Genomic DNA, 26,007 nt, shown 5'->3' on the forward strand with positions numbered 1-26,007 from the left:
AGATTATGATAATTTGAAAAATTGTTACAAAGAGTTTCATACATTGTTTGCATAGAGATTGTCCACCGAAACGATAACAAGCAAATTCACAGAAAATCATGCTAATTTGTGCTGAAAAGATTGCTGGGATACGAATCTTGTCGAGAAAAACAACTGTTGCATGTGGCATTATTAGATTATTAATTCATCAAGAGAAGATCAAGCATTGATTGAAGCCAATTGATGATGAACTGAAAGACTTAGAAATGAAACTTCAATTCAATATTATTATTGACATTTATTTTACACTTCTTATTAATTGATTTAAAAATTATGTATGGATTAACATACTTTATTGTTCCGTTTTCCATATTGTTCTTGTTACTTGATTGAGTTTGTTTGAAGACGGCTGAATATTTTCATTTGTTAGGAATTTGTTTTCTATTCGTTTTGATTTTTTCATACTTAAAACATCACATTTTTTTCTCATTAATAAGCAATAAAATATATCATAAATAAGTGAATCTGAAGCATAGAATACAATCTAAATATTTCATTGAAAACTAAGGCATCTACGATTATTTAATACTTTCATTTATTTCATAAAAATCAATACTCAGTTTTCATTCATTTACCGCTAAAGTAAGTTTTGTTGACATTATTTCTTTGCATAATTTTTGGAACAACGAAAATTAATACAGAGTGAGAACATTTAAGCGATCATTGAACTCTAAAATTGGGCATTAAAAAAGAGCTACTAATTGGATATCCATTGACGTAAAATTATTTTTTTTACACTTATTTTGTTTTGACCTGTTGATTTTTGACTCGTAATCGTGACGTAATTTATATCATACTATCTCAGTTTACGGACGGTAAACTATAAGGATGTGTTAGAGGAAAACATAAGCTCAATGAATGAGAAATCAAAAAATATTTTTTTTTCTTCTCAGACTGAATTACGTCTGTCGACGCATTTCTGTGCTCAAATTTTACTCAGAGATCATTAAGTGTCTACGTCTTTCTCTTAAATCGTTAAACTGCTGATTTTTGTGATTTGCTAATATGAAACATTAATATTTTTAGTTGCCGATCAGATCCTGTGAAGTAAAGTTGCATAAAGTGACTAGGCAGTGAATAAAAGTGATTTAGAGGAATTAACAAAAAGACTTTATATCTATCAACGAAATCGAAACCAACGGTATTGAAAATGATGCAGAATAACGGTAAGTAAGCATTGTCAGTTTCTAAGTTTTCCACGTTTATGCTGAAAGATGTAGACATACTGTTACCTACAATTTTAATTCACTTGTCAATAATTGATTACGATGTAAATTCACTTTTCTGATTGTAATATTTACAAAGTAATCACCTACCTACTATCACAATAATATAATCAGACGATGACATGAGATATATATGGAGGGAAAAAAAAGTAAGCGCACACAATGAAAACATCTTAATAATTATTAATGAAATATTTACTTACTTACACTTTTCAAAAAAAAGACTCCCGTATCTTCACATGCATGCTCGATAAATTTTAAATTAAAAAACGTAATGAGCAATTGTTATGAAGTAAATGCCGAACAGTATCATTTGTGGTAGCAAACAATCGAGTCGGAAAGGGAAAACAAAGTTGGAAAATTTCGATTTCATTGTGCCTAGACTACATAGTTGTTGATTTATACTTTTTTCTTGTTACATTTTTGTTAAACAACAAGAAGCATAAGTTGTCAGACTGTATACCTTAAAAGCTTTCCAAAAAAAATCATTTCCACGCTTGTGTCACTAAATAAGGTGAAATCACATCGACTGTACATTTTTGTTCATGAAGGTAATTGCAAAGATATGCAGCACAATTTTCGACAAAGTAAAGAGAAACTATAACGAAAAACTTGTGTACATTAACTGCTGTCTGTGATGATAAAAATTTGAATTAATTGAGATGAATAACTATTAAGTAAACTGAAATAATAGCAGTATTAATAACAGGCATACTTTGTCTTAGATACCTGAAACTAGTGTTTACGAAACAATGTGTTCAGCACTTTTGAATTAAATTTATTCAGAACAGAAACGGAAATTAAAACTATTTATAACACCATTTCCAGCGTTACTTTTGGAAATATTTGGCTTATTTACTTTAAAATTGAATTTAATTTATTAAGTGCAGTAACGTGTAAGGCACTTGACTATGCAAATAACGTTGAAAAATTATACCGAATGAACCTTTTTATACATAAAGTTCAGGTTGCAATGAACAGAAGTTAATTTGCTTGTTTATTGAAAAATATATCACAACTTAAATTCCTTCGTATTAATTATGCTCATTAAGCATAATAAAATTTTCTCACATCATTCTGTGCCTTGCACTTCATTATCACTTTGGTTTTTCAAATAGGAAATTAGAAAATTTTAACGGAATTTTCTACTTTCAAAAAGTGCTCTTTAATTAGCATAAAATTCAAAATAAATTTGTCGGTTAAAATGAAATTTCATCGTCAATGACTTTCTAAAAAACTGTAAATTTATTATTTTAATTCAAGTATTTTGTTGACCTATTAGACTGTCATTAAGTATATTCCAATAGAACAATTAATGACGTAGTTTTAATGACATTCAATACACTGCAGATTAATTTCATCCGATCAGAACCTCAGATGTTCACGATTTTTGTGTAATCAATGCTGACATAAACGGCACGTGAATCAATTTATGACTTTGAATCTCTAAATTTCCATTCATTTTTATTTTAAATATAAAAATACATTTTTCAATCGTCTGTAACATGAAAAAGTCTAAAACAATTCTAATGTTCTGGGCGTACTTAGATATACAAAGTTGCGGTGACACTACATATCGAGAATTGAGTTCAAAAGTGATTGTATGTGCAAATCGATTATGCGAAAGTGCATTTCAAGGAAAATTTATGCGTACTCAAGGTTTTTTATTGCACTGAAAAATTCAATTCTCATTCTCCTCTTTGCAGTGTCACAAAAAATAAATTTGTTGAATCAACTTACAAGGCAAAACAGCAACGGTAGTAGCAACGGAATGAGTAATCAGAAGACTCTTGATATTATCCGTGAGGATTTAGGACATCTCGTGGAGACTGAAGGAACATATTGGGATAGTCGCCATCCTCACATTTTTGCTGTCATGGGTGCTTCGGTAATTTGTAATTCTAATTTTGTGACTATACTTTTTCTTATAATTCATTTATGTCCATATAGGGAGATTTGGCCAAGAAGAAAATTTATCCAACACTCTGGTGGTTATATCGAGACAATTTATTACCGCCAGTAACAATTTTCTTTGGCTATGCTCGCAGCAAAATTACAATCGATGATATTCGTAAGAAATGTGATCAGTACATGAAAGTAAAGGATGAAGAGAAGGAAAAATATGAGCAATTTTGGAAGATTAATTACTATGTAGCTGGATCATATACAGAACGACGTGATTTTGAGATGCTAAATCAGGAAATGTCGAAACATGACAATCTCTCAACTGCAAATCGTCTTTTTTATCTTGCCTTACCACCATCCGTTTTTGAGTCTGTAACGATTAATATTCGCAACACATGCATGGCATTACAGTAAGTCAATACTTTTATCATTATCTCTCAATATAAATACATTTATGAAATTTGAAATTTTTAGGGGATGGAGCCGTATTATTGTTGAAAAGCCTTTTGGAAAGGATTCAGCATCATCAAAGCTGTTGAGTGATCATTTAGCATCATTATATACTGAAGATCAACTTTATAGAATTGATCATTATTTAGGCAAAGAAATGGTTCAAAATTTAATGACAATCCGGTTCAGCAATCAGCTGTTCAATCCTACATGGAATAGAAATAACATTGCATCAATTCTTATTTCATTCAAAGAGCCTTTTGGAACTGAAGGTCGTGGTGGATATTTTGATGAATTCGGTATTATTAGAGATATTATGCAAAATCATTTATTGCAAATATTGACACTTGTTGCAATGGAAAAGCCAGCTTCTGTTCATCCTGATGATATTCGTGACGAGAAAGTAAAAGTACTCAAATGCGTTCAACCATTGACTCTTGATGATGTTGTTTTAGGACAATATATTGGCGATCCAGAAGGAACTGGTGAAGCTAAACTTGGATATTTGGATGATCCAACAGTACCAAAAGACTCAACAACACCCACATATGCTCTTGCTGTTCTAAAAATCAATAATGAGAGATGGGATGGCGTTAATTTCATTTTAAGATGTGGCAAAGCACTCAATGAACGTAAAGCTGAAGTAAGAATTCAATACCATGACGTGCCTGGTGATATTTTTGGAGGCAAAGCAAAGCGTAATGAGCTTGTTATTCGTGTTCAACCTGGTGAAGCTTTATACATTAAAATGATGACCAAAAGTCCAGGAATCACTTTTGATCTGGAAGAAACTGAACTTGATTTAACTTATGGACAGCGATATAAAGGCGTTGTCTTGCCTGATGCCTATGAGAGATTAATTTTGGACGTTTTTTGTGGAAGTCAAATGCATTTCGTAAGAAGTGACGAACTTAGTGAAGCTTGGCGTATTTTTACGCCACTTTTACACAACATTGAAAACAATAAAATCAATCCAATACCTTACAAGTATGGAAGTCGCGGACCAAGAGAAGCTGACGAGAAATGTCTTAATTCTAATTTTAAATTTACTGGTACTTACAAGTGGCATGGAAATCGTTGTTAAATGACAAACATTAACTTTTTTTGACATTTTAATACTTTTTTATTTATGAGACAAGAAATTAATTTATAGAATGGTGTAGTCAATGCTTTTGTTTCGGGTTAAACTTAAGTGACAAAAAAAAAAATGAATTCATTCCTTATTAGTATTTACTCATCCAAATTTAAAACCAACTTAATATTATTGACATTTTATTATTTAATCAAACTGTTTAATTTTTTCATAATTCCTTGTTTTTTTTGTTAAAGACGTTAATTATAAATATTGGTCATGTATGGCATGTTTTTACACAGAAATAAAATTTCTTACCTAAAAAACTATGGTTGAATTAAGTTTAATGTTTTGTGTAATTAGGTTCCCTTTAACGAGCTGTTACAAAAGTTTAAAATATCCATCATGTGTGTCTTGGATCTATAAGAATTTGCACGTGCAACTATTTCGACAAGATTCATACAGGAATGAGAGATTTTTGTATTTCTTTTTAGTCCCAAAATCATCAATTTCAAATAACAAATTATTTTTGCAGGTCATGAAATATTTTTTAGGGACAATTTCAATAAGAATCTTTGTAGAAATTCTATAGGATGTTTCGCAACAATGACCATGATTGTGAAATATTGCCAAAAAGATTTACCTGCTGTGAAATAATGCAATTGTAATCTTATTTCTTTCTACCTACTTATTTTCTTATAATGCTTGGGTATTGAGATCTTGATCGACATTTTCTATTGTCAACAATTGAAAGATTCCAATAAATCTCGAGAAAAAATCTATGAAATTTAATGAAAGGGAAAAAGGAATGCAATAAGATGCACAATTTTTGTTTTCTCCTCTTTCCTTCATTCTTTATCATCTCCTCTCTATATTTTGTCTTTCTCTTCTTCTCGTTTTGGAAAATGCACGTGTTTAATGATTTTAAGCCTTCGGGCTTGCTAGTGCATTTTAAAGGCAGGGATTCTGACATGAATTTGTTCTTCTCAATTTTTACATTGCACGCATTTCTGAAACATTTCTCTGACACTTTGTATAATGTTTAAAATCTATGCCTGTAAAGCCGGTTTTATACTCTAAAGAACAACATTTCAGACAGAAAATATTCTGCACTGTATGATTATGTCTGCAACTTTTGCATATTGGATTACTGGATGTTATCAATTAAATGCGCCATAAAGTAATTTGTAACTGGAATGGCGATGGAACTTTTGTATTTTATGCCCTCAAAAATAATAAGAAAAAAACAGAATCTTATTCAATATTAAGGAACAAAAGAAGTGATTCAAAGAAGAATCTCATAAAGAAGATATTTGAGTTTCATTTAAAAATATATCCAAAAATGCATTTCATTGTTCGGATCTCCAAAAAGAGTCCTTTTCTAGAGAAGTGGAAAAAATTCTACCTGATTTTTAACGAACTTCTATTTCTACTAATAGTTCCTATTTTCTATTCATTGACATTGAATAAATAACTTTGAAAAAGGACCATAGATCTCCCGCAAACATTTCGTCCGTTAAAGATAATATTGGCTTCCTCATAAATATTTTTACGACTCCAACTTGATCCTTTGATCCTTTTTTTTATCTCTTTGTTGTTTCGTTTAGCTGAAAATTCTTGGAAAAATGAACAAGTCACAAGGTTTCTTTGTTTTTCTTATCGTTTGTTTTATTTAAAGTAATTAACAATTCTTAAATTCTAAGTGGAAGACATTGATTCTTAATATCTATTAAAGCCTTATTCTCGTCCCTTACAAAATATTTATCACATTTTTATCTTATTAATTCTAAATTATACTATTCTGTATGGCTCTGGAAGACATTTTATAGCTAATTCACAATGTTTGCTTAGAAAAAATAAATTTTTTCCGATATCTTAGACATTTAAATTAAGTGGAAGACAAAAATTTTATACATAAAGTTTACAATTCCTTATATCTAGCTCTAAGACTAATTCCTTAAAGTTGTAATCTTACAATCTACGCTTGAACCCATCTATCAAATCGATGAAAGTGATGTTGTGGTAAATTTTCTTGATGGCAGTAAGCTTGATCATTGAATGATGTCCAAAAGAAAGTTCCAGTTTCAGTTCTTGCAAAATGGACTGGTACGAATGACTGTCGTCTATCAACTTTCATTAAGTAATCCTCATCTTGGCCAAAAACATAGATTGCTGAGTTATTGTTGCAATCTTTAATTTCATCAAAAATGCGAGTCTCCAAGGTTTCGTTTGAGGCATTATCACAAATCTCTGATGAATAATCGTAGTCGTTGATAGCTGGTTTTTTGAATTCACAGACTTTCTTCTTTCTTTGCAAAAGCATCTTCAAAATTGGCTTGAAAATTTTTCTCAATCGATATTTTGGTGATTTCTGTTGTTTTTGTGTATTGTAGATGTTTTCATTGATGCTATTAATGCTCGACATACTGTAATCACTTGAGTAGACAGACATGTTTAATAATCACTTTATTTTTTGTTTTTTTTCACTCAAAAATATTGAAATAATTTTTTGAAAATATTAATCTTCTTTATGGCACGTCTTAACGCTTCAAAAACTTGTTTCGTTCTAAATTTCTTCTTGTTTCTGCTTTGCATTTATACTAAAAATTTTGTTCTGTTTGGTCCTGAAGCAAAATTCTCTCTCTGAGATTTTTTTCTCTCAATTTTACAATTTCTGTTCTGCTTTAATTCACTTCTTATTCCCTTTACTTCTTCATTTCGTCCTTCATCATCTTCATTTATCTCAAATGTTTATTTGGTTCTCTCTCTCTTGTCTCGTCTGGTCGTTTTTTGTTGTGTAAATAAAAATGAAAAGAATATTTATTTCTTTTGGCCCATATTAGAATCAACAAGTTGGAAGCAATTCATTTTAATGTGTTACAGAAGAGTTTTAGTAACGCTTTTCTTCTTATGTCTAACTAGCTTATGTAAAGTATTTGATTAATACAGTTCAGTAATTATGAACAAATTACAAATTTTCAGACTAATTTGAGAATCTAATACTGAGCGTTCAAAATTATTTACTTGCTTACTTTGCTGGCCGTACTGATCAGTTGAGATCTATGGCTTTCGCCTGAAACTTGCCTTATCGCAGGCTACTGTTTCTCAGTTTCCAATACCAAATGCAATACTAGTCTGTGTCAGCAGCTTCCTTGAATGAATTTTCTGGTCGCCCTCATGATCTTATGCCATCCACATCACAGTTATTTAGGATTTAATGAAACTTCTTGATGAAATATGTAATGATTACGGCCATACATTCAACTTTGATGTTTCAAATATTTTAAATTTTATAATGGTCTACTTCATCATAGATATATGATGGTACCTGATTATCAAAAATCAATTAATCGATCAAAAGTCTGATTCCAAGTAGACGAGATTCTAGCACGGTATTGGATTTTGGATAAATAACTTGACTTGTGTTGTTCGAAAGTTTAAAGCTCAAACCCTTTTCTTAAAGGGAAATCTCAATAAATTAATGAAAAGTTCAGAGAAAAATCCTAAAACACTTCACTCTTAGAAAAATTCTAAAATTTAATTTTAGATTTGTATGAAAAAATCTAAAATTTAGTTTTTAACATAGCACCTAAAACTAAATTTTAGATTTTAAAACTAAAATTTTAAAATTTAAAAACTTAAATTTTTAATTTTAAAATTTTAATATTAAAAATTTTCCTCACAAAAACTAAAATTAAAGTTTTAAAATTAAAAATTAAAATTTTAAAATTCAAAAATTTTAGTATTAAAATCTAAAATAAAGTTTTAGGTGCTATGTTGAAAACTAAATTTTAGAATTAAAAATTAAATTTTAGATTTTTGATTTTTATTTCCTGTAATCAGGAGCAGGAAACTTTCGAAGTAGTCATTAATTATGACTAATAACATAAATGTGTGAGTAAGGAATTGAAAGCATGCATTGATACTTGAAAATTTTGTATCAACTTTTTCTAAATTTTTCATACAAAGTTGGCACATACTTCATCAAGTGATTTCTGCATGCTCTTGTGAAGTTTCATGAGAAAATTTTTTCTAAAAAATTAGTTTTAGAATTTTAAAATTCGGGTTTTAGATTTTAAAAATTAAAATTTTAGAATCTAAAATTAAGTTTTAAAATTTTAAAATTAAGTATTAAAATTAAAAATTTAATTTTTAAACTAAAAAAAAATTTATTCTAAAACTAAAATTTTAGAATTATTTCTAAGAGTGTTTAAAATATGAATAGATGGACATACATAAGTTAAGAATTCAAGAAGATCATCAATTAATAATTCAGAGCAATGTCAATAAGGGTGCTGGAGGAATATGATTTAAAATCTCTTACTTTTATCAACAATATGTGACCATGCATGTTAATTAATAAAGAATACTGCATTATTTTCCAATATTCTGCTACTCATATTGTATGTGAGGTCCATAAAAAGGTTACTCTTAATTTAAAGTGAAGCAACGTTGACTCCTTGAGGGAGTTTTTTGAGATTTTTATACCGAAAAACGTTAGCAAATTAAAGAATTTTGTTCCTTAAAGAAATTTAATGCTTTGGCTCCAGTAGAAGAAACTAAATAGACATAGACATGAAGCATAAAAGTCTTTGAAGGAAAAAGAAGGAAAGCGCATTTAAAATTAAAACTCCAATGTTACTGTATATGATACAGAAAAAATCAACATGGTCCGGTCAGACAGTAAAAAGTTGGAACTGAGCATAAAAAATGTATTTGTATGTAGGCTTGAAATCTAACAGCCCCTAAATCTTTCCACTTTTGAAAGAAAATCAAATAGAATAAAAGAAACGATTTTAGTTCCTTTTTTAAAGTTTTGTAAAGAAAATAGAAATAAATTTTGTTAGCACAATAGCCTAACGTCTATCTTGTGTGAGCATGTCTCGACTAGATATTTATCGTGATTTTTCATGCACTTTCTTGTAATGTTCAACTGGATTTTCAATGAATTTACATGAACAATTAGAGATTCATTAGATTAATTGATGATGTATCTAGCAAGGATCTTATCTGTGAACTTGTGAACTTGCCACACTGACATGATTTTATGTTTCAACCTATCCATCCATAAAACACATGAGGGATGAACTTGTAATCGGATAAGGTCATAAAAATATTTCCATAAATTATCTTCAAAATCCTCAAAATATTTAGCTCAGCAGGTGATCCTTTATAGATGCATGTAGTCATGTGAAATTTAATACCCTCTTTCTACCCTCCTTAAAGATATTCCTACCATTTTTCTTTAAATTTTATTACTTTTATCCCTTGTTTTTAAAACTCATAAAACTATCAACTTTGTTCGTCTTCTTCTTCGGGTAGATCTTTACTCTCCATTTTCAGTAAAAACAAACTTTATATTTTTGTTTATTTTATCCATATCTACACAGTCCTCTATGCTTCATATTATTAAATATGGTTTATACACGGTCCGTCTGTAAGGCTTCTTGCTGTTATTCAAAATTGATGATCAATTATGTATTCTATCTGGCATCTAACTCTCTACCGTTGCTGCTTACTGTCTGCATTAACACGTGTACAATACAATACCATCTAGTCACTCTTTAGTTTATTTATCTTGATAAAATGAAAACGAAATGAATGATGAAAAAGAAGCATAGCCCAAATTATTCAAATGAGCCTCGAATGCCATTGAATGTTGGAAGCAGATTTTTGATTTACTCTTTCATTTGCATGCATAGCTTCTGTTGTGCATTTAGTAACAAATTATATGCTTCTTAAATGCCATGAATTTAATTTCAATACGCTTGCACGAATGTGAATCATTAACCGATTACCTGTGCAATGCAAATTAGCGAACTGTTCAAGTTGGAAGCAATCAACGTTTATCGCAGAATTTTCTTCTACTGAATTAGCATTTCTTGCATGTGGATATATTTAGACAATTTAAATAATTTCAGTTTCTTTCGTTCGTCAATTAAAGTAGATCTTGGAATCTTTCGTAAATTCGATAATTAATAATTTTATTTTAATTCTTTTTCATTTGTAAACATACCTGAAGTTGGCTGCAAATGAAAAATTTTAATTGGAATTTTGAATTTCGGATAACCGTTGAAAATGTTATTTTTTTATTTTGGATAAAAATGCACTGAATTCAATCTGTAGGAACGAATTCTTTTTTTTATAAAGTTCACGGTATTGAACGCACTTCTCCGATCAATTGAAATTTGAAGCATACCGAAGCATAATGTCTCGTATTTCATATTCATAAAACATTCTTGTCACTTTTAATAAAAATATTCTTAACATACTGAAACCCTTCAAATTGTTGACAGTTTTCATGCCACAAAATTTTTATGGGCTATAAGGAAAAATTCATTTCGAGACATATTTGTAGAATGAGAAGTGATTATAATGGAAAGAAGAACCAATATTTGCTAACAAATTCAACATTAGTATGAATACACATCCATTATTCTCTTGTCAAAAAGCCTTATTATCCTTAGAAAAGACTCGAAAATATTTTTCAAATATTTACATTTTATAAATCCTGTAAGACCCAAAGATCGTATATGTAAGTACACAAAGTATTTGATCAGATACGTGAGATAAGAAAGAGCTAAAGAATCTTTACTTTTATGTTGACACGAAACTTTGTAAAAAAGATGACAAGAGATCGAAAGATAACAAAAAATGGGAATGACATAAAAGGGACGAATTTTTTTAGTTTCTTTTTGCATTTACACATTACTATATTTTAATGTCCATTATTTATTTCTACTTTCCAAGAATCATTCCTTTCAAACCATTTTTGTGTTTACAGCAATTCTCACGTGCAAGAGGCATTAATCTCCTCTGATGAAAAAAATTTGTTGACATGCGTCGTGCATCATTGAAACATTGAATGTATAAAAATTTCTCTCCTACTGTGCATTCATATCCCCTGCGCACTAGTGAATATCCTTTATACCTAAATAATAAGAAAGATTTCAACGTTGGAACAGAAAATAATGTTTAAAGTATTCAGATTTAAACACCTTCCTATGAATCTGATATCAAATTTTTTTGTGTCAGGTAAATGCAGTAGTTTTAAACTGCACATAACTAAACATCGTCTTCAATAATTAATATATGAGTAGACTGAACAAAAAGGCTGAAAACCCTGCTGAATACCTAAATAAATATATACAATCTACGTAGACAGTGTTATTAAGTACCAAAAATTGAGTTTCAACATAGATGTTCAATGCTTTATATCCGACAAGATATAAAATAATACAAAAATAACATAAAATTGGTTCTTGAAACTCATCCCGAGTGGACAAAAAACCCGTTAGAACTAGTCATAAACTAGACGTAAAATTGCCTTTAACTAGTCATTACGAATTTTTGTGCATTCAGTCGTATTCTAAATGATAATTAAATACTGAATTACTTTTTCTGTGATTGTCAATCAAGCTTCCGATCTAAGGAATTTTGTTGAGAATGACTCACAAGCAAAAATATCAAAATACTAAGCCTGAACCCGCCTGAACCAAAGTTTGTAAAAGTTATGTAAAAGCGATAAGATTAAAGCAGAGGAAAGAGAATTAGCTTTAATTTAAAATCGTCGATAGATCCAATTAGAAGGTTCATTTAAAAGTAGATATTCTATCAACTCATCAAATTATTTCCAATACAGAGGCTGCCTTATCTTGACCTCCTCTTTTTTTGTAGCCTTTTTTTATTCATTTCGACATCTCTAAGAATAGATCTTGAACATAGAAAATAGAATGAAATAAAACTTTCATCCCCTATATCCATTGTAAGATTCTTCTTTTATTTTCTTTCATTCTTCTCATTTCTTTCAATCGTAACGCATAATTATCGAATTTTTGGTAGACCGTATTATATGAGAGAGAGAAAAAGAATTGACCATAAAAATAACGAAGGATCGTTAATGTTTGCCTATCCTCAAGAATTGATGGCACTAATCAAGTTGAGAAGAATTTTATGCCTTCATAAAATGCAGTATGAATGTGCAACAAAAACTCAGGCAGACAACATTGTGTATCATACTCGTATTTTAAAGTTACAAAATGATATGACAAAGAGGAGAACCGAGAATCTTTTATGGTAGAAAAATATACACGAGATCCCTTTGCACGTGTTCAAATTACTTTTTCTTCTCATCTATCCTTCGTCTCATCTTCGCCTATAGCATCAACACAATTTTTTATGTTGGTCATGATTTTCTTCTTCATCTTCTTCTTGTTCTATACCAAAAGATTGAGGGCAACCGAATGAGATGATTAATGGGGATAAAATCTAAAGAAATAGTTATTAGAGCTTCTTTTATTATTAAAAGTGTAAATAATTTTTAAAATGAAATAGAATTTGATAAATCATTGCTATACCTATACAATTTTTATAGGGATGAAAAGGGATATACTCTTATTGAAGGAGGTGAAAAATTATATTTAAACCTTTTTAGTAAGTCGCGAAGGATTAATTAGCGATAATATGAAAAATTTATCACGTATCACAATGCAGTACGTGTTAAGTTACTTTTGATCATTTCTTGCACTTTTTCAGGCTATAGAAGTGATTCTCAAAAGGAATCACAAGAGTGTAAAATTTAGAATGTCTTTCATGACATGATACTCTCTTTATTCCATTTTAATTTATTGAGGATATACTCATTGATCAAAATTTCTTCCTTTTTCAATTTCTTAGCAATCCTTGGTCGGCCATAATCGATTTATGGACTATTATCTATGTTAAACAAGCACATAATGTATGGTAAATGTAACATCTTAAGAGCCTTTCATTACAATTTTTTTAAATGGACAGGAAATGCATTCAAAATTGTTATTTTTTCACTAAAAATTCTTTTAGGAACAACAATGAAGAGGAAGTTCATACAATACACATTCTTCAATTCCTTACGGATATTTTGCAAACAGTTTTTAACATTCACAATCAATGTTAGAAATATCTGTAAGTGGCATCAAATATCCTAAGTTCTAGCTAGAAGGTAAATTCATAAAAAGATGAGATTTTAGTTTTAAGATGATTCGATGCGCAACAATCATCCCTTTTGGATGTCTAATTGGAATTTTTTCATTCTCTTCTTTGTTGTTCAGGTAGAATCAAATTAGAAATTTTAATAGAAAAGGATTCGTGTTGTGATGTTTATTACTGCTTCATTTCAAAATATAAATTTTTAGATTGAGTGGATATATAAAAGTATGAAAGGGTTAAATTTTTACAGCGCATTTTAAGTTTATATTTTGGGACTGAATCAGTGATGGACAATCTTTTATTCTACGCGATACACCTTGGTGGTAAGTCTTGATTGAAACCTTTATTGAACTTAATGATGAATTTATTTATCTAAAACACTTACGTATGGACTACCAAATGTAACTTAATTTACAACAAAAGACTGTCCATCTGATTCTGAGACAGGTTCTATCTATCAGTTTGTTCAAACTGTCTAAATTATATGCATGTACATTAAGCTGACATTCCTTCATCACTGTTCTATGCCAAGTAGTCTTTGAAGCTCCTTGACAATCATATCCATGATCATATCCAATGAACCTTAACACTGTTGTCTTACGTCAAGGAGCATTTAAAACTACTGGAAAATTCTTTCCATGATCATATCCAACAAGCATTATCTGGCCCAAAGTCACATCATAGTCAGCCAATAAATTGATTATCAAGGATAAAGTGCCTTTGAATTTAGAAGTATAAAATGAGTAATAAGTTAAATGAGGATAAAACAAGTTTCTCTCAAATTCCTTTTCTTTCATTCCATTTTGGGGGAACCAAAAAAATACATTAAAAACTTGATTTTAATTATGCATGCACCATCGTCATAATGTGTAGTTCTATGAATACGAGGATCTTTAAATCCCGTTAATGACGAACAAGATTCAAAATAGTAAAATAAAATTGGGGGTGCCATAAATTAAACACAGCGCTCATGCTGACCTTCATTAAGTCGCTAACAATGAAGAATAAAAAAACGAATGATTTTTTTTAATGAATTGATGCTTCTTTCTTCTTATGGCGCTTTTATGTTAAAGGGTAAGAAAAGAATAAAATTAAAAAGGAGATGGAATAAAGACAATTTACATTGATGAGATGTGATGAGATGAGACATAAAATTCATTAAGGTAAGTGATATAAAATTCTTTTCATGTCCTTCAAATTTACATTTTCTACGTCGTACACAATATTTAATGAAATAAATTTGATCATGTCATGCATTAATGAAATTTTTTTAAGATGTGATATTCAATGGAAGGGCTTGAAAGATGAGATGTATTGAACAGTAGATTGTGCCACCTGATTGATATCATGCATGATTCATTCAAAAATATTTTCAAACTTGAATGCACTTGAATGCATCAATATGTATGCATTATTGAAGACTCAAATAACTGAATCAGTATTGGCGAGTCTTAAGAAATGTAATAAGACCTTCAACATCCTGTCTTCGCATTATGTTAGTAATAATTTTCACCCATGACGAATTAAATTTCTCTCGAATAATCCTCGAATAATGAAACTGTAAAATCTTTTTTTCCATTTTCATTCCTTAATCCTTAAGAGATGAGAAAGTGAAAGAAACACCGCAACGCCCTATAAATTCTATCCTTAAGATATTTGCCGGTAGTTTCTTAAATGGCAATTGAAATGAACAATATATGCAACATGTGTTGGATTATGTTTATTATAACTTTTCATTCATTTCTCTGTATACTTTTAACAGCAATCATTTGGAGCCACCCTCAATGAAAAAGGAACTTTTGCTGCTAAAGATTTTGTGGATTTTTTACAGCATTCTCCTAGCAATTATGCTCTTTAAAAAATGTTATTAAGTAATTTTCTGTGTTAAAGGATGTATAATTTTCTCATCATTTCTAAAAAGGAACCGCAATCACTCTTTTAATTTTCAATATTTTTTACCAAAAAAACTTCAAATATTTTACCGACTAATAACATTCTTCATTTTTTGGCATAACATTAATGAGAAAACCCACTTTCATCCATCGACACCACCAATGAAGCAGCAATTTTTCCATCTTGTTTGATAAATTATGATCATTTTCCTGCCATCAAGCAAATTCTCAAATTAATGAGAATAGTTGGAAACAAATATGGTTTTAATTTTCCTTCTAATGCTTCTTAAAATATGAGATGACATGACAACACTATTCAAAGGATGCGCATGAGAGAAATTTTCAGAAAAAATTAACAGCTCTTAATTTTTTCCTGTCCTTTTTATGATTTTGAGGAATTCTTCTTCTAATTAGGAGCAACATTTTTGAAATTTTATCTTATCAGGATTGTCATTTTTTTACTGAAATGCATCCTTAGGCAAAATATGGCGAGTAAGAGAATGTCAAGAATATTGCATGCTCAAGCGCTTTATTATTATTATGCCTTGAATTGATGCTTTCATACAAAAATGTTGCCATTATTAACGGACAAATATTTGAATTTTTTATAAACATTAACACAATGAAAGAAAATTATTAAAATTTAATTTACAAAATTTACTACTTTGAGTTGAACTTTTTAAGTACAGAAGCATTATTTTATACTAATTTAAGTAGCTAAACCAAAAAAATATTATACCATTGTGCATTTGCGTAAATATTTTAAAAAACAATTTTCCAAATTTCATTGTTTACATTAGCATACGAAATTCCGTATGGTCAAGTATGGTCGTCTAGAAATGAGATTTAGAGATCAAATGAGTTGAATATTCTAACAGGCATTGAGCATAGTCACTTAAATGAACGTGCTTATGAGTATACTTAAACAACATAAATATTTGTGTCCATACTCTTGTGCACGATCCTTGTCTGTCTGGAAATATATTGCAATATTTACTGCTCGAAACATACATTTATGTTGATGATGATGTTAAGTAGTTATTTCATGGAAAATGTGTTTTATGTCATTCAACATTTAATACACTTGTTGGTAGGCCAAAGATTATGAAAAATTATTACCGAAACTACTTTTTAAGAGAAATTTGATATTTTTTTGTAAAGAAGAGGATTTTTTTAAAATACAAACATTACGCGCCGTTATGCTTAAGAATGGCAGTAATCATGAAAATGTCTCATGTTACAAAACCATCACATGTATATACGGTTATTTGAAAATATATATTAGAGAACTTAATTATTTAATTTTCAAGGATAATTTATTGTCTCTCTTGTTTTCATTGCCCTCATGGCTGACTGTGAATGGATATAGAGATAATGAAAACATGCTAAGATTTTACAAGTTTTGACAGTCAGAAATTTTAAACCTTTTAGTGCGATGTCGCTCATTTATTTTTCATTTAATTCATATATTGTATAGTAAAGGCAGGAAGCGCACAATCAAAATATTTTCCAATTTTTCAGTTTATTTTCTCTCTTATATAGTTGAATTAAATGATTTTATTTATTATATAAGCATTGAATTACTTGAATAGATTCAGCGTTCTTTTTACTTAAATTTCATCAACCAATTTCATTCCATTCAATTCACTGATTAAGAGAGCAGAATTTCTTTACATTTACGTAACATCGATGCCTCAATCAGAAGCCTTCAGCAAGTATAAATGTGACAATAGCATTTTTCGCTCCTTTTCTTTCAAGAGTAAAGAAAATTTCAAAGCCAATAATATAAGGATTTTTTATTGGTTTCAGTTTACAAAAGATTTTCTTTAATAATCTCAACAATAATCAAATAAACTACTAACAGAGAAATAAAGCAAAAAGTTCTATTCATAAGGAATCCGTATATTACCAGTGAAAACAAGTATCGAAAAGAACATTGTTAGCATTTTTTTAAGGCTTGTGGTTTGATTTGTTGCAAAATGTCCATACAAAAAAATTTCTTTTGTTTAAGCTGTTACAAAATCGTAGGTCTTCTTCCCTTAAAAAGTGAGTCTAATAAGGGGAAGATCCCATAAGCAATTTTTTATTTTAAAGTCCAAGTCTAGCCCACTTAAATCAACTTTTTCATACAAAGTCCAAGTCAACTTCGAGTTCTGCAATCATCTAAGGTGATGGGAAACCTATTTTATCCCATGGCACACCTCTGCCCTAGAATATTCAATATAACCTAAAAATCTAACCCCAAAATCTTAAAAATGTAACTCTAGATCTTGCTTAACATTTAAGCCAGTGGTGGACAACCTATGTGCCACGGTATACTAGTATGGATGCCTTAGAAATATTTTAAAAATGCCAAAATGTGGATGTCGTGTGGGGTTGCGGTGGTGGCTCCCTGAAAAAGTTGTAGAACTCAGGTTGTCAATCACTGATTCAACGAAGAACTCGCTTCACATGAATAAAATGCGCTCTAAATACAGCAAAACTATAAAATTGTAAAATTTCTTCAAATGAAAGAGCAAATATGGATGAATAGATTCCATCAATAGATTAAAATAAAAATTAATTTCAAATAGAAAATGGTTAGCCTTATATTACACACTAAAGGAATCCGATAAGCTAGTTTTGTTTTGTTATGAGCAATGCATTCAATTCAATTTTATAAAAGACTCCTTTGCCTACTTTAGTAGGTAAAAAATAATATCAATATATTATTCTGTATTTTTCGCTACATGCATTGCCTCTATAGAGAGATTATTACAATTTACTGTGTTTACAAATGTTTTGAATTTAAAGATTTCCTTTTTACAAAAAATTGTTTTTGAAAAGAATAAAAAAATGAAAATAAATACACATAAAAGGATCGGCACGTAGTGATACATAAGGGATGGAATGAGGAGGTACAAGTCGAAAGTTGAGTTCCAATTTTGAATTCCTTAATACAGACCTGAGAATCTCATTTTAACGCATCAAAGAATTAACACAAAAAGCCAACAATTTCTGGCGAAATATATGGGATCAAAAAATTCATAAAAACATTTTTCTTGGCCAATAGACTTTACATTACAAATCGTGTCATATATCAAACAAAAAAATATCCTCCGTTCCTTTTTATTCTGTTTTTGTTGCATTTTTTCTTATTTTTTTATTTAAAGAAAAGAAAGCATTGACACATCTCATTTGAAAGGATGGATGTATAGAGATGGAATTGAATAGATTTTCTTACGTGCTATGCTATATCTCTGGAGAATGATGTCTTACCAAATCTATTGTGCATGTACACCAAGGATACTTTGTTTTCAAATAAATGTATCTATGTTTTGTGTAAATAATGCAATCATTCCCTCTGAGTTCCATTGTGTTGCAAGACCAATTTCTATGGGATAGCGAAATCTGTCAATAGAACTAAGTTTTTTTCCTTGGCTTTAATCACATATAACAGCCAGACAACTATTATGTCAATGTAAAAGAGCTTGTTAGAAATTTGTGGCCCTTTTGTGTAATTGGCGTTGTAAAAAGGCAAGAAATATTTCTTCTTATTATTCCTTTTCAGAAATCACTGTTGCTTATTGATATGGAAAATTCTATTGTCTTCCAACTCCAATAATTTTTCTATTCTCTAAACAAACATATTGGAAAGTATTACAAAGAACCAAAAGAATAAGAAAGATTGTAATGTTAGAATCACTTACTGCTTACCAGGAATTATTGTGTCATATGGCTGCTGATATGTTCACATTAAAAATAAAGGATAAAGAATCAATAAGAAGAGAATTATTGTATTATTGCTTAAAATTATTGCAACTGTAGATATTAAATTTCAATATGGATGAAATATAAATATAGTTGCTTGCTTACTTACTTACTTACTTACTTACTTAATTTACGGCATCCTCAATTCCGCAATCATTATCACTAATTATTGAAAATTTAAAATTTAAAGGTAATGAAAATTACTGCCATTCAGGATTTGAAAAGTAAAGTTCAAAATTTGAACTGCATTAATTTTTGGCGCGAACTTGTATAAAATGAGGAATTTCATTCTAATTCGACTGGTCATAAAAGTAAACATCAAAAGAAAAATAAAGGTTAAAATTAAAATTATCTAAACTTAAGAATTAAATGAACATAAATATGAATAAGTTAGTAGTGCTAATAAAGCAATTACATCCAAGACGGCGAAATATCTGGTAAGACAACAAGATGACGAGTTAGAATTGCAAGGAGATCGACAATACATTGAAAAAAGGTCAATCCATCAAAGAAGACCTGAAAAGATTAGATTTGTTCGCAATCGAAATAACGAAGTGGATTTTAAGAGGTATCAGTAAGAATCTTTCGTAGTCACAAAGCAAAAAGTTTTCGAGATAGACGAGCGACAGTCAACAATATTATTAACAAACTTGACGAAATTTTAGGAGCCAGCACGCCATCAGATTTTTACAATTGAACTTGCTTATAATTCTTTTTGAAACTTAAAGATTCTTCTATGTGTTTTATTCTAAATCTTATGAAATATGATTCATTTATTAGAACGTTTTTTAACAAAGGTTTTGCGCCACTTCATAAAATAACACTTTCTTATTTTTTCTTTGAGGTGGCTCTGCCCTTAGCAGACTAACAATAACAATAGGAAATTAAACAGAATAGTCGAATAAGAATCTTATAAGAATAATTGTTGCATAACTTGTAAACTTGTTTTTAATGTGTACTCTTAGCAAATTGATTTATCCTTCAAATTTGAGTCTTCTGAAAGATTCTTAATCAATCTCACAATATTAGGATCTATGCATTCAAATTTGTTAGATTTGTATTATGTTAGAAAGTAATACTCACGATTTGATATTAAATTTTTCTGAATTATCAACGCGTGCTGATGCTTGATTGAAATTTTTGAATAATCGACAGGGCCTTTGATAATTTTGATTGTATTATTTTTCTGAACGTATTAAATGAATTATTTCCGGATTATATTTTAATGACACATTTATTCTATTAGACAAAAAAGTATTGAATTGGCTTGTACTATACACTTTTTGAATTTGTGAATAACTATTAGCTGAAAAATATAATTATTAGGGATCTGATATCATCAGAGAATTGATTCATTAAAATGACTACTTAAATCAGTGCTGTCCTTTGTAGTGCTGAACTTTTCCACTAACTGATCTTCAATATATGTACCAATATGTAACTACTTATAACAAGTTGATAACAAGTCCAGTCCTAAATCTTTCCACTCTAATTTGTGTTTTGCAACATTTCAATTTAAAGTTAATACGATTGCATGAAATTTAATCTACGAATCAAATTATATCGTCACGATTATGCATGGGATCCGATAAATGTCATAGTTAAAAATATTTATCAACAAACAATAAAAAGACAATAAATGCTCATCACTTGTTAAATTGTCAAAACTATGGAATAAGTGCATGAAAATCAATTTCATTTAATGCTGTAGCACCGAAACATTAACCGAGAAAATTCGATTTTCACGTTTTATTAAATAATGATACCCAATACCATGCTACTTCCATTTTCAAAAAAATATAACAAACAATCAACTAGATGGAACTAATTGATTTAGGAAAAATTTCTATGACAAGAAATTATTTTTTTAATTTCTTAAGAAATCCTGACGTCCAACAACTGCTCATTTACTGCTTTTTTTCTATCCACCCAAAAGAAAATCATTAATGCATTACGAATTTGTGGAACAGATAAATAACAAAAAATGCATTCATAAAGATTCTGAACGGGAAATTTTCTATGGGATATTCTGATATCCAGAACGAATATGATTTAGTTATGCTTCATTTCTGTCTTTTATTTTCATTAAAAGGTGCAAAATCATGATTTTTTTGATGAGATTCAGCAATTAAAACAGATAAAATTTTGATAGGATATAATTAAATAGACAAATTTCTGTAGAATGCCACCAAAGAACTTTTGCCACCTAGTTACGTTTTTTGTTTTTAGAAATGCGGTAGATCATGATTCAAACTGTAGGCTAACAGCATCTTGTTGACATATAGCACATCAGCAACAGCATACATTTCTAAAAACTCAATTGATTGCTTCTGAATACACAAAATTCTTTACTTTTAAAAAAAGGACATAGAAACGTGCTCCTTTCAATTTGGTCTACTAAATAGAGACACAATTCGTTCCATTTCAATGCTAATGAAAAGTGTTGAAGTAAAAGGCAAAAGGAAGAAAAAATGGCAAATAATGACTGAAAGAGAATAAATTTCTAAGGAACCAAAAAAAGACTTTTTTGCCTTTTCTTCCTTTACAATATATATTTTTTTTAAAAAAAATCATATTTATGTGCCGAGAACAATAAGTTCAAATATCCCTTACAAATTTACCGTTCAAATGGTGATCTTTTCAATTTATAAATCAGAATTGCTCCGCGATTTGTTATGGATTAAAGATTTTAAATGAAATTATATTTTTAAAATACTTACTTAGTACCTATTATACTTTTTTGTTATGATGTGCAGATGGATTTTGTTTTTCATTTATTATGGGCACAGATTATATATGATCTTTCGAATATCAGTCATTGTATTTATCAAAACTGATTCCAAATTCTTAGCAACGTTATCTAGAAATTTTACACAATATAAATAGATTCGGGACCATCGATAATTTGATAATATCCAATTTTTATATCCAACAAAATCTAGCTTAGCATTGTTCGAATTAATATGTGAGATAGCACAATATATGAGATTTAACAATCAATGCTTCAAATAATCGAATCGTATATATTTTTAAATAAGAAATTTTTTATCAAAATTCTGAAGCAGTTTTTCAACAGAAATTCAGTGGTGGAAAAACTCTGTGCTGTGGCACACCAGTGTACCGTCAAAAATTTTTTGAAAACGCAATGACTCGTATGTCGTGTGAGATTTCGGTCGAGTTTTACCATCCAAGTGTGCCACAAAAAATAAAAAGTTACCCACCACTGCAAAAATCCTGCATCACTGCAACCATGCTAATTTTAAACGCTTTTTATTGAGTTATTTTCTTGACTTTAAAGCAGTTAAAGTGAATGCTGAATTCAAAGACAATTTTCATTTATCTCTAACACTCTAAATTTTTGGATGAGAAGCAATGTTTATGTGTTAAAAGTTATGCTTTGATAATAACTAAATTTAGCAAGCATTTATTATTTATGATAGCATGCGATTATCAAAACAAAAGCAAAAAAATGAAAAATAGACAAAGGCATTGTATTTGGTTTTATTCTGCTCTTATTTCTCTCAAATTAAATTATAAGGACATATTCACACCAAATTTTTTTAAAATCATGAATTTGTCAGTTTTAGAGAATAGAAATTGCATTGAATCCAATAGTATCAACACTGCTTTAAATTGTAACAAAATCATAGATCCAACTTCATTCCAAAAAAGTGGTGTTTGCTTTATTTAACAATCGAAGTTTTCAAAAATTGATTTGAATAAACTAAGCAGATTTTCCAAACATAAAATTGAATTAACCTCGACGCAACAGTTATAAATGAAGAAAATTGCGGTTCGACGTGCAATTTCATTTCACGTCAATTCGGCGGCATACAGCTAATAAACAACAAATAACGAAGCAGATACATGAGATAGGACAGCAAAATCATTGAAAAAGTAAGTAAATTATAAGAAAAATAATTTTTGTGAAAAAATTTGATCTGTGAGATCCAGTACGAAAAAATAGGAAAAAATCAACATCCAGTACCAATTTTTTTGTGGCAGTAATAAATATTCTTTTTGTCCATAGGTTGCTGAGACGAAGGTGTTGAGTGAGATGAGACACGAAATCAACACAATAAAATGCATGCTGGAGAAACAGACCGATTTCTTGAAGACTGTTAGAAATGAACTGCGTTCAATAAACGAAAAGATTGAACTTATATCAATAGGTGAAGGAGAACCAATTGATAAAATACCAACTCCTAAGATGATAGCATGTATTGAAAATTTCAACGAAAATGACTATTTTTTGACTTGATGATTGTTATATTTTTAGGTAAGCTTTTATTCATTCAACATTTCACTCCCAAATCACGCATTTGGGAAGCAGAATGGTCTTGTCGCCAGCTTATTTAAGATGTACTTCGAGCAAAATTTTATTAAACAAATTGACTGGACTAGTATTAAGGGTAAAATTATAAACTTAAAAATCTATCAAATACTAATTGTCATTTTTGCTTTTTTTATAGGGAAAATCCCTTTTGAAAATTTTAGGCACATATAAAAATTATTTTTGACATCTGTAACAAGAATTCACCTGGAACCACTTTGAACTTGGACAGTTGCGCAGCATCTTGTCGAGAATTCTTAAAGAAATTTAATGCCGCGAAACGTACTGGAAAGAAGGTCAACGTTGTCCAAAACGAAACATAAATGTATCGCGGTGCCGCGCTCCCATACAAATTTTTCGCCATGGCGGCGACGTCAGGACGGCCTTGCGTGGTTTTATGAGTCAACGTGGCGGCGACCAAATCGGTACGAAATCGCCTTTAGGTAGACGGCACGGCGACGCTACGTCAAATGCACGGTTTTGTGTTGCCGTCACGGCGCTCTCACGGTATTTTCCATCGATTCGCAGCTCGTCGTGCCGCACTTTTTTCGACGTGACGGCTACGCTGTGCTATTCGGCTCCGCGAATAGTTCAGTTAAACATATAAATTAATTTTACATTTCTTTCATTCACTTCTAAATGCGCCTGATTTCCAAGAGACTTACAGAAAATTTAAATCAATTTTAAATAAAAAAATTTGGTTTGGTATGATCATGACCGTGAAGTGGAATTTAATTCGAGCAAGGCAAAATCACAATTTATCAAAACATGAATATTAAATTTCGTTAAATGTTGCACTCATTCAAATATAAATATAATTCAAATTTGACACATCATTTCTGTTAAAGATACATATTTTAACACCACAAACATTATATGTATAATAATAAGATGCAGAGAACATCTAGTCATGCGTTTAAAAGCTACATATTTTGAAATGATTGGCAATAACTTAAATCCAACTTAGATCTAATTCAAGTTTTTTATTAGATTAAAGCCAAAAAAAAGCTTTTACAATCGCTTATAAGAAACACACTAGAGTCACTTACTTAATTTTCTAATAAGAAGCGAGTGGCTTAAAAATGAAGGAATGATATAAGAATGAAATAAGCATGAATTTAATTATGCCAAAAATATAAACATAAACAATGAGAAACACATGTTGGCGCGAACAAAGTCACATGTTTATCACAATAGTGTTTCAGACTGAAAATGAAGTAATTCAATTGGAATTCAGAAAAATAAATAAGAACAGACAGAGTAAATTTTTTTTGTATAAAATTATAATTTTCTTATTTTATTTAATTATTGGAAGACATTCGATTAATTTTAAGTATCTTAATAAACTAATTAAAGCTGAAGAAATCATCACGACATTTGTTACGAAAATCACAATTTTTGTTGTTTCTCATTTGAGATCAATGGAAGAACATTTTTGTTTTTTTAAAACTTTTTAATATGGCACATGATATTGATAATGATGTATGTAGCTTATGCTTGAACCCATCTATCATACACGTGTGATTGTTGTTGTGGTAATTGACGACTTGATGTGCAATCTTTTGAATCAATAAGATCGGTATCGTATCGTTGTGTTGTAGTCCAGAAGAAAGTACCACCTTCGGTTCTTGCGAAATGTACTGGTACATAGATTTCTTCACTGTTGACTGGTGTCAATTGGCAGTTATTTTCATCATCATAGACATAAATTGCTGAGTTTTCATCACAGGATTTGATTTCATCGATAATTCTTGTTTCCAATTCTTCATTAAATTGATTATTGTCAATTTCGTGTGTATAGCTGTAGATGTAGTCATCGCTGTACATTTGTTCATCCTCATAATCATATGAGTAATTTTTGCATTTGCACACTGTTTTTGTTGTTGTCAATTTTGTTGTTCCTAGTGATGATTTAGCACTGTTATTTTGCTTGATGATATTTATGAGTGGCTTCAGGAGCTTCTTCAATCTATAGCTTGGTGATCTTTTGAATTTTTGATCATTTGCTGTATTCTCGTTGATGCTGTTAATGCTCGAGATGATGTATTCGTTGTAATAAACTGATTGATCCATTTTTGTTAATTTTTGAATATTTTTACGTAATTTTTTAATAAATTTTAAATTTTTTTAAATCTTCAACACTTGTTGAGCTTCGTAAAGTAGAATCAAATCTGAATGAATCCTCAACACTTGTTGTTCCTTTTATACTTTTCAGTGAGGGTGAAATTCAATATTTCTATCTCTTTCCCTCATTCTTACATTTCATATACCAAATCTCGTTCGCCTAATTTTTATCTCACTCTAGCACACATGAACGCATAATAGAGTAAATTTAACGAATCAGAAGCGAGATATAGGGGCAGGTGTTGCACAACA

The 26,007-nt window shown here is 29.8% G+C and overlaps 3 protein-coding genes across 5 annotated transcripts; 1 reads left to right on the top strand and 2 right to left on the bottom strand.

Annotated features, from left to right (window-relative positions):
• The first annotated feature begins 461 nt into the window (after positions 1–461).
• Zw (glucose-6-phosphate 1-dehydrogenase Zw) lies at positions 462–4,976 on the top strand. Of its 3 annotated transcripts, XM_070647946.1 has the most exons (5): positions 462–621; positions 1,066–1,205; positions 2,972–3,153; positions 3,216–3,580; positions 3,645–4,976. In XM_070647946.1, exons 2-5 carry the CDS (start codon positions 1,190–1,192, stop codon positions 4,702–4,704), a joined length of 1,623 nt encoding a protein of 540 aa, XP_070504047.1. In that variant the 5' UTR covers positions 462–621; positions 1,066–1,189; the 3' UTR covers positions 4,705–4,976. The 3 variants fall into 3 exon arrangements, with proteins under 3 accessions (XP_070504047.1, XP_070504048.1, XP_070504049.1); XM_070647947.1 differs by lacking the exons at positions 462–621; positions 1,066–1,205 and adding an exon at positions 1,531–1,816 and having other exon boundaries at positions 3,645–4,974; XM_070647948.1 differs by lacking the exons at positions 462–621; positions 1,066–1,205 and adding an exon at positions 2,843–2,866 and having other exon boundaries at positions 3,645–4,975.
• Positions 4,977–6,670: 1,694 nt separating this feature from the next.
• LOC139095754 (enhancer of split m4 protein-like) lies at positions 6,671–7,144 on the bottom strand. The gene has a single exon (XM_070647220.1). It carries the CDS (start codon positions 7,142–7,144, stop codon positions 6,671–6,673), a length of 474 nt encoding a protein of 157 aa, XP_070503321.1.
• A 17,849-nt stretch (positions 7,145–24,993) lies between these two features.
• Positions 24,994–25,786, bottom strand: LOC139096114 (enhancer of split m4 protein-like). Its single transcript, XM_070647749.1, has one exon. The coding sequence runs from the start codon at positions 25,702–25,704 to the stop codon at positions 25,123–25,125; it is 582 nt and encodes a 193-aa protein (XP_070503850.1). The 5' UTR covers positions 25,705–25,786; the 3' UTR covers positions 24,994–25,122.
• Between the last annotated feature and the right edge of the window lie 221 nt (positions 25,787–26,007).

The sequence above is a fragment of the Chironomus tepperi genome, unplaced genomic scaffold, assembly GCF_022539635.2.
Source record: "Chironomus tepperi strain 1889 unplaced genomic scaffold, CSIRO-AGI_Ctep_v1 contig_376, whole genome shotgun sequence".
Classification (NCBI taxonomy): Eukaryota; Metazoa; Arthropoda; class Insecta; order Diptera; family Chironomidae; genus Chironomus; species Chironomus tepperi.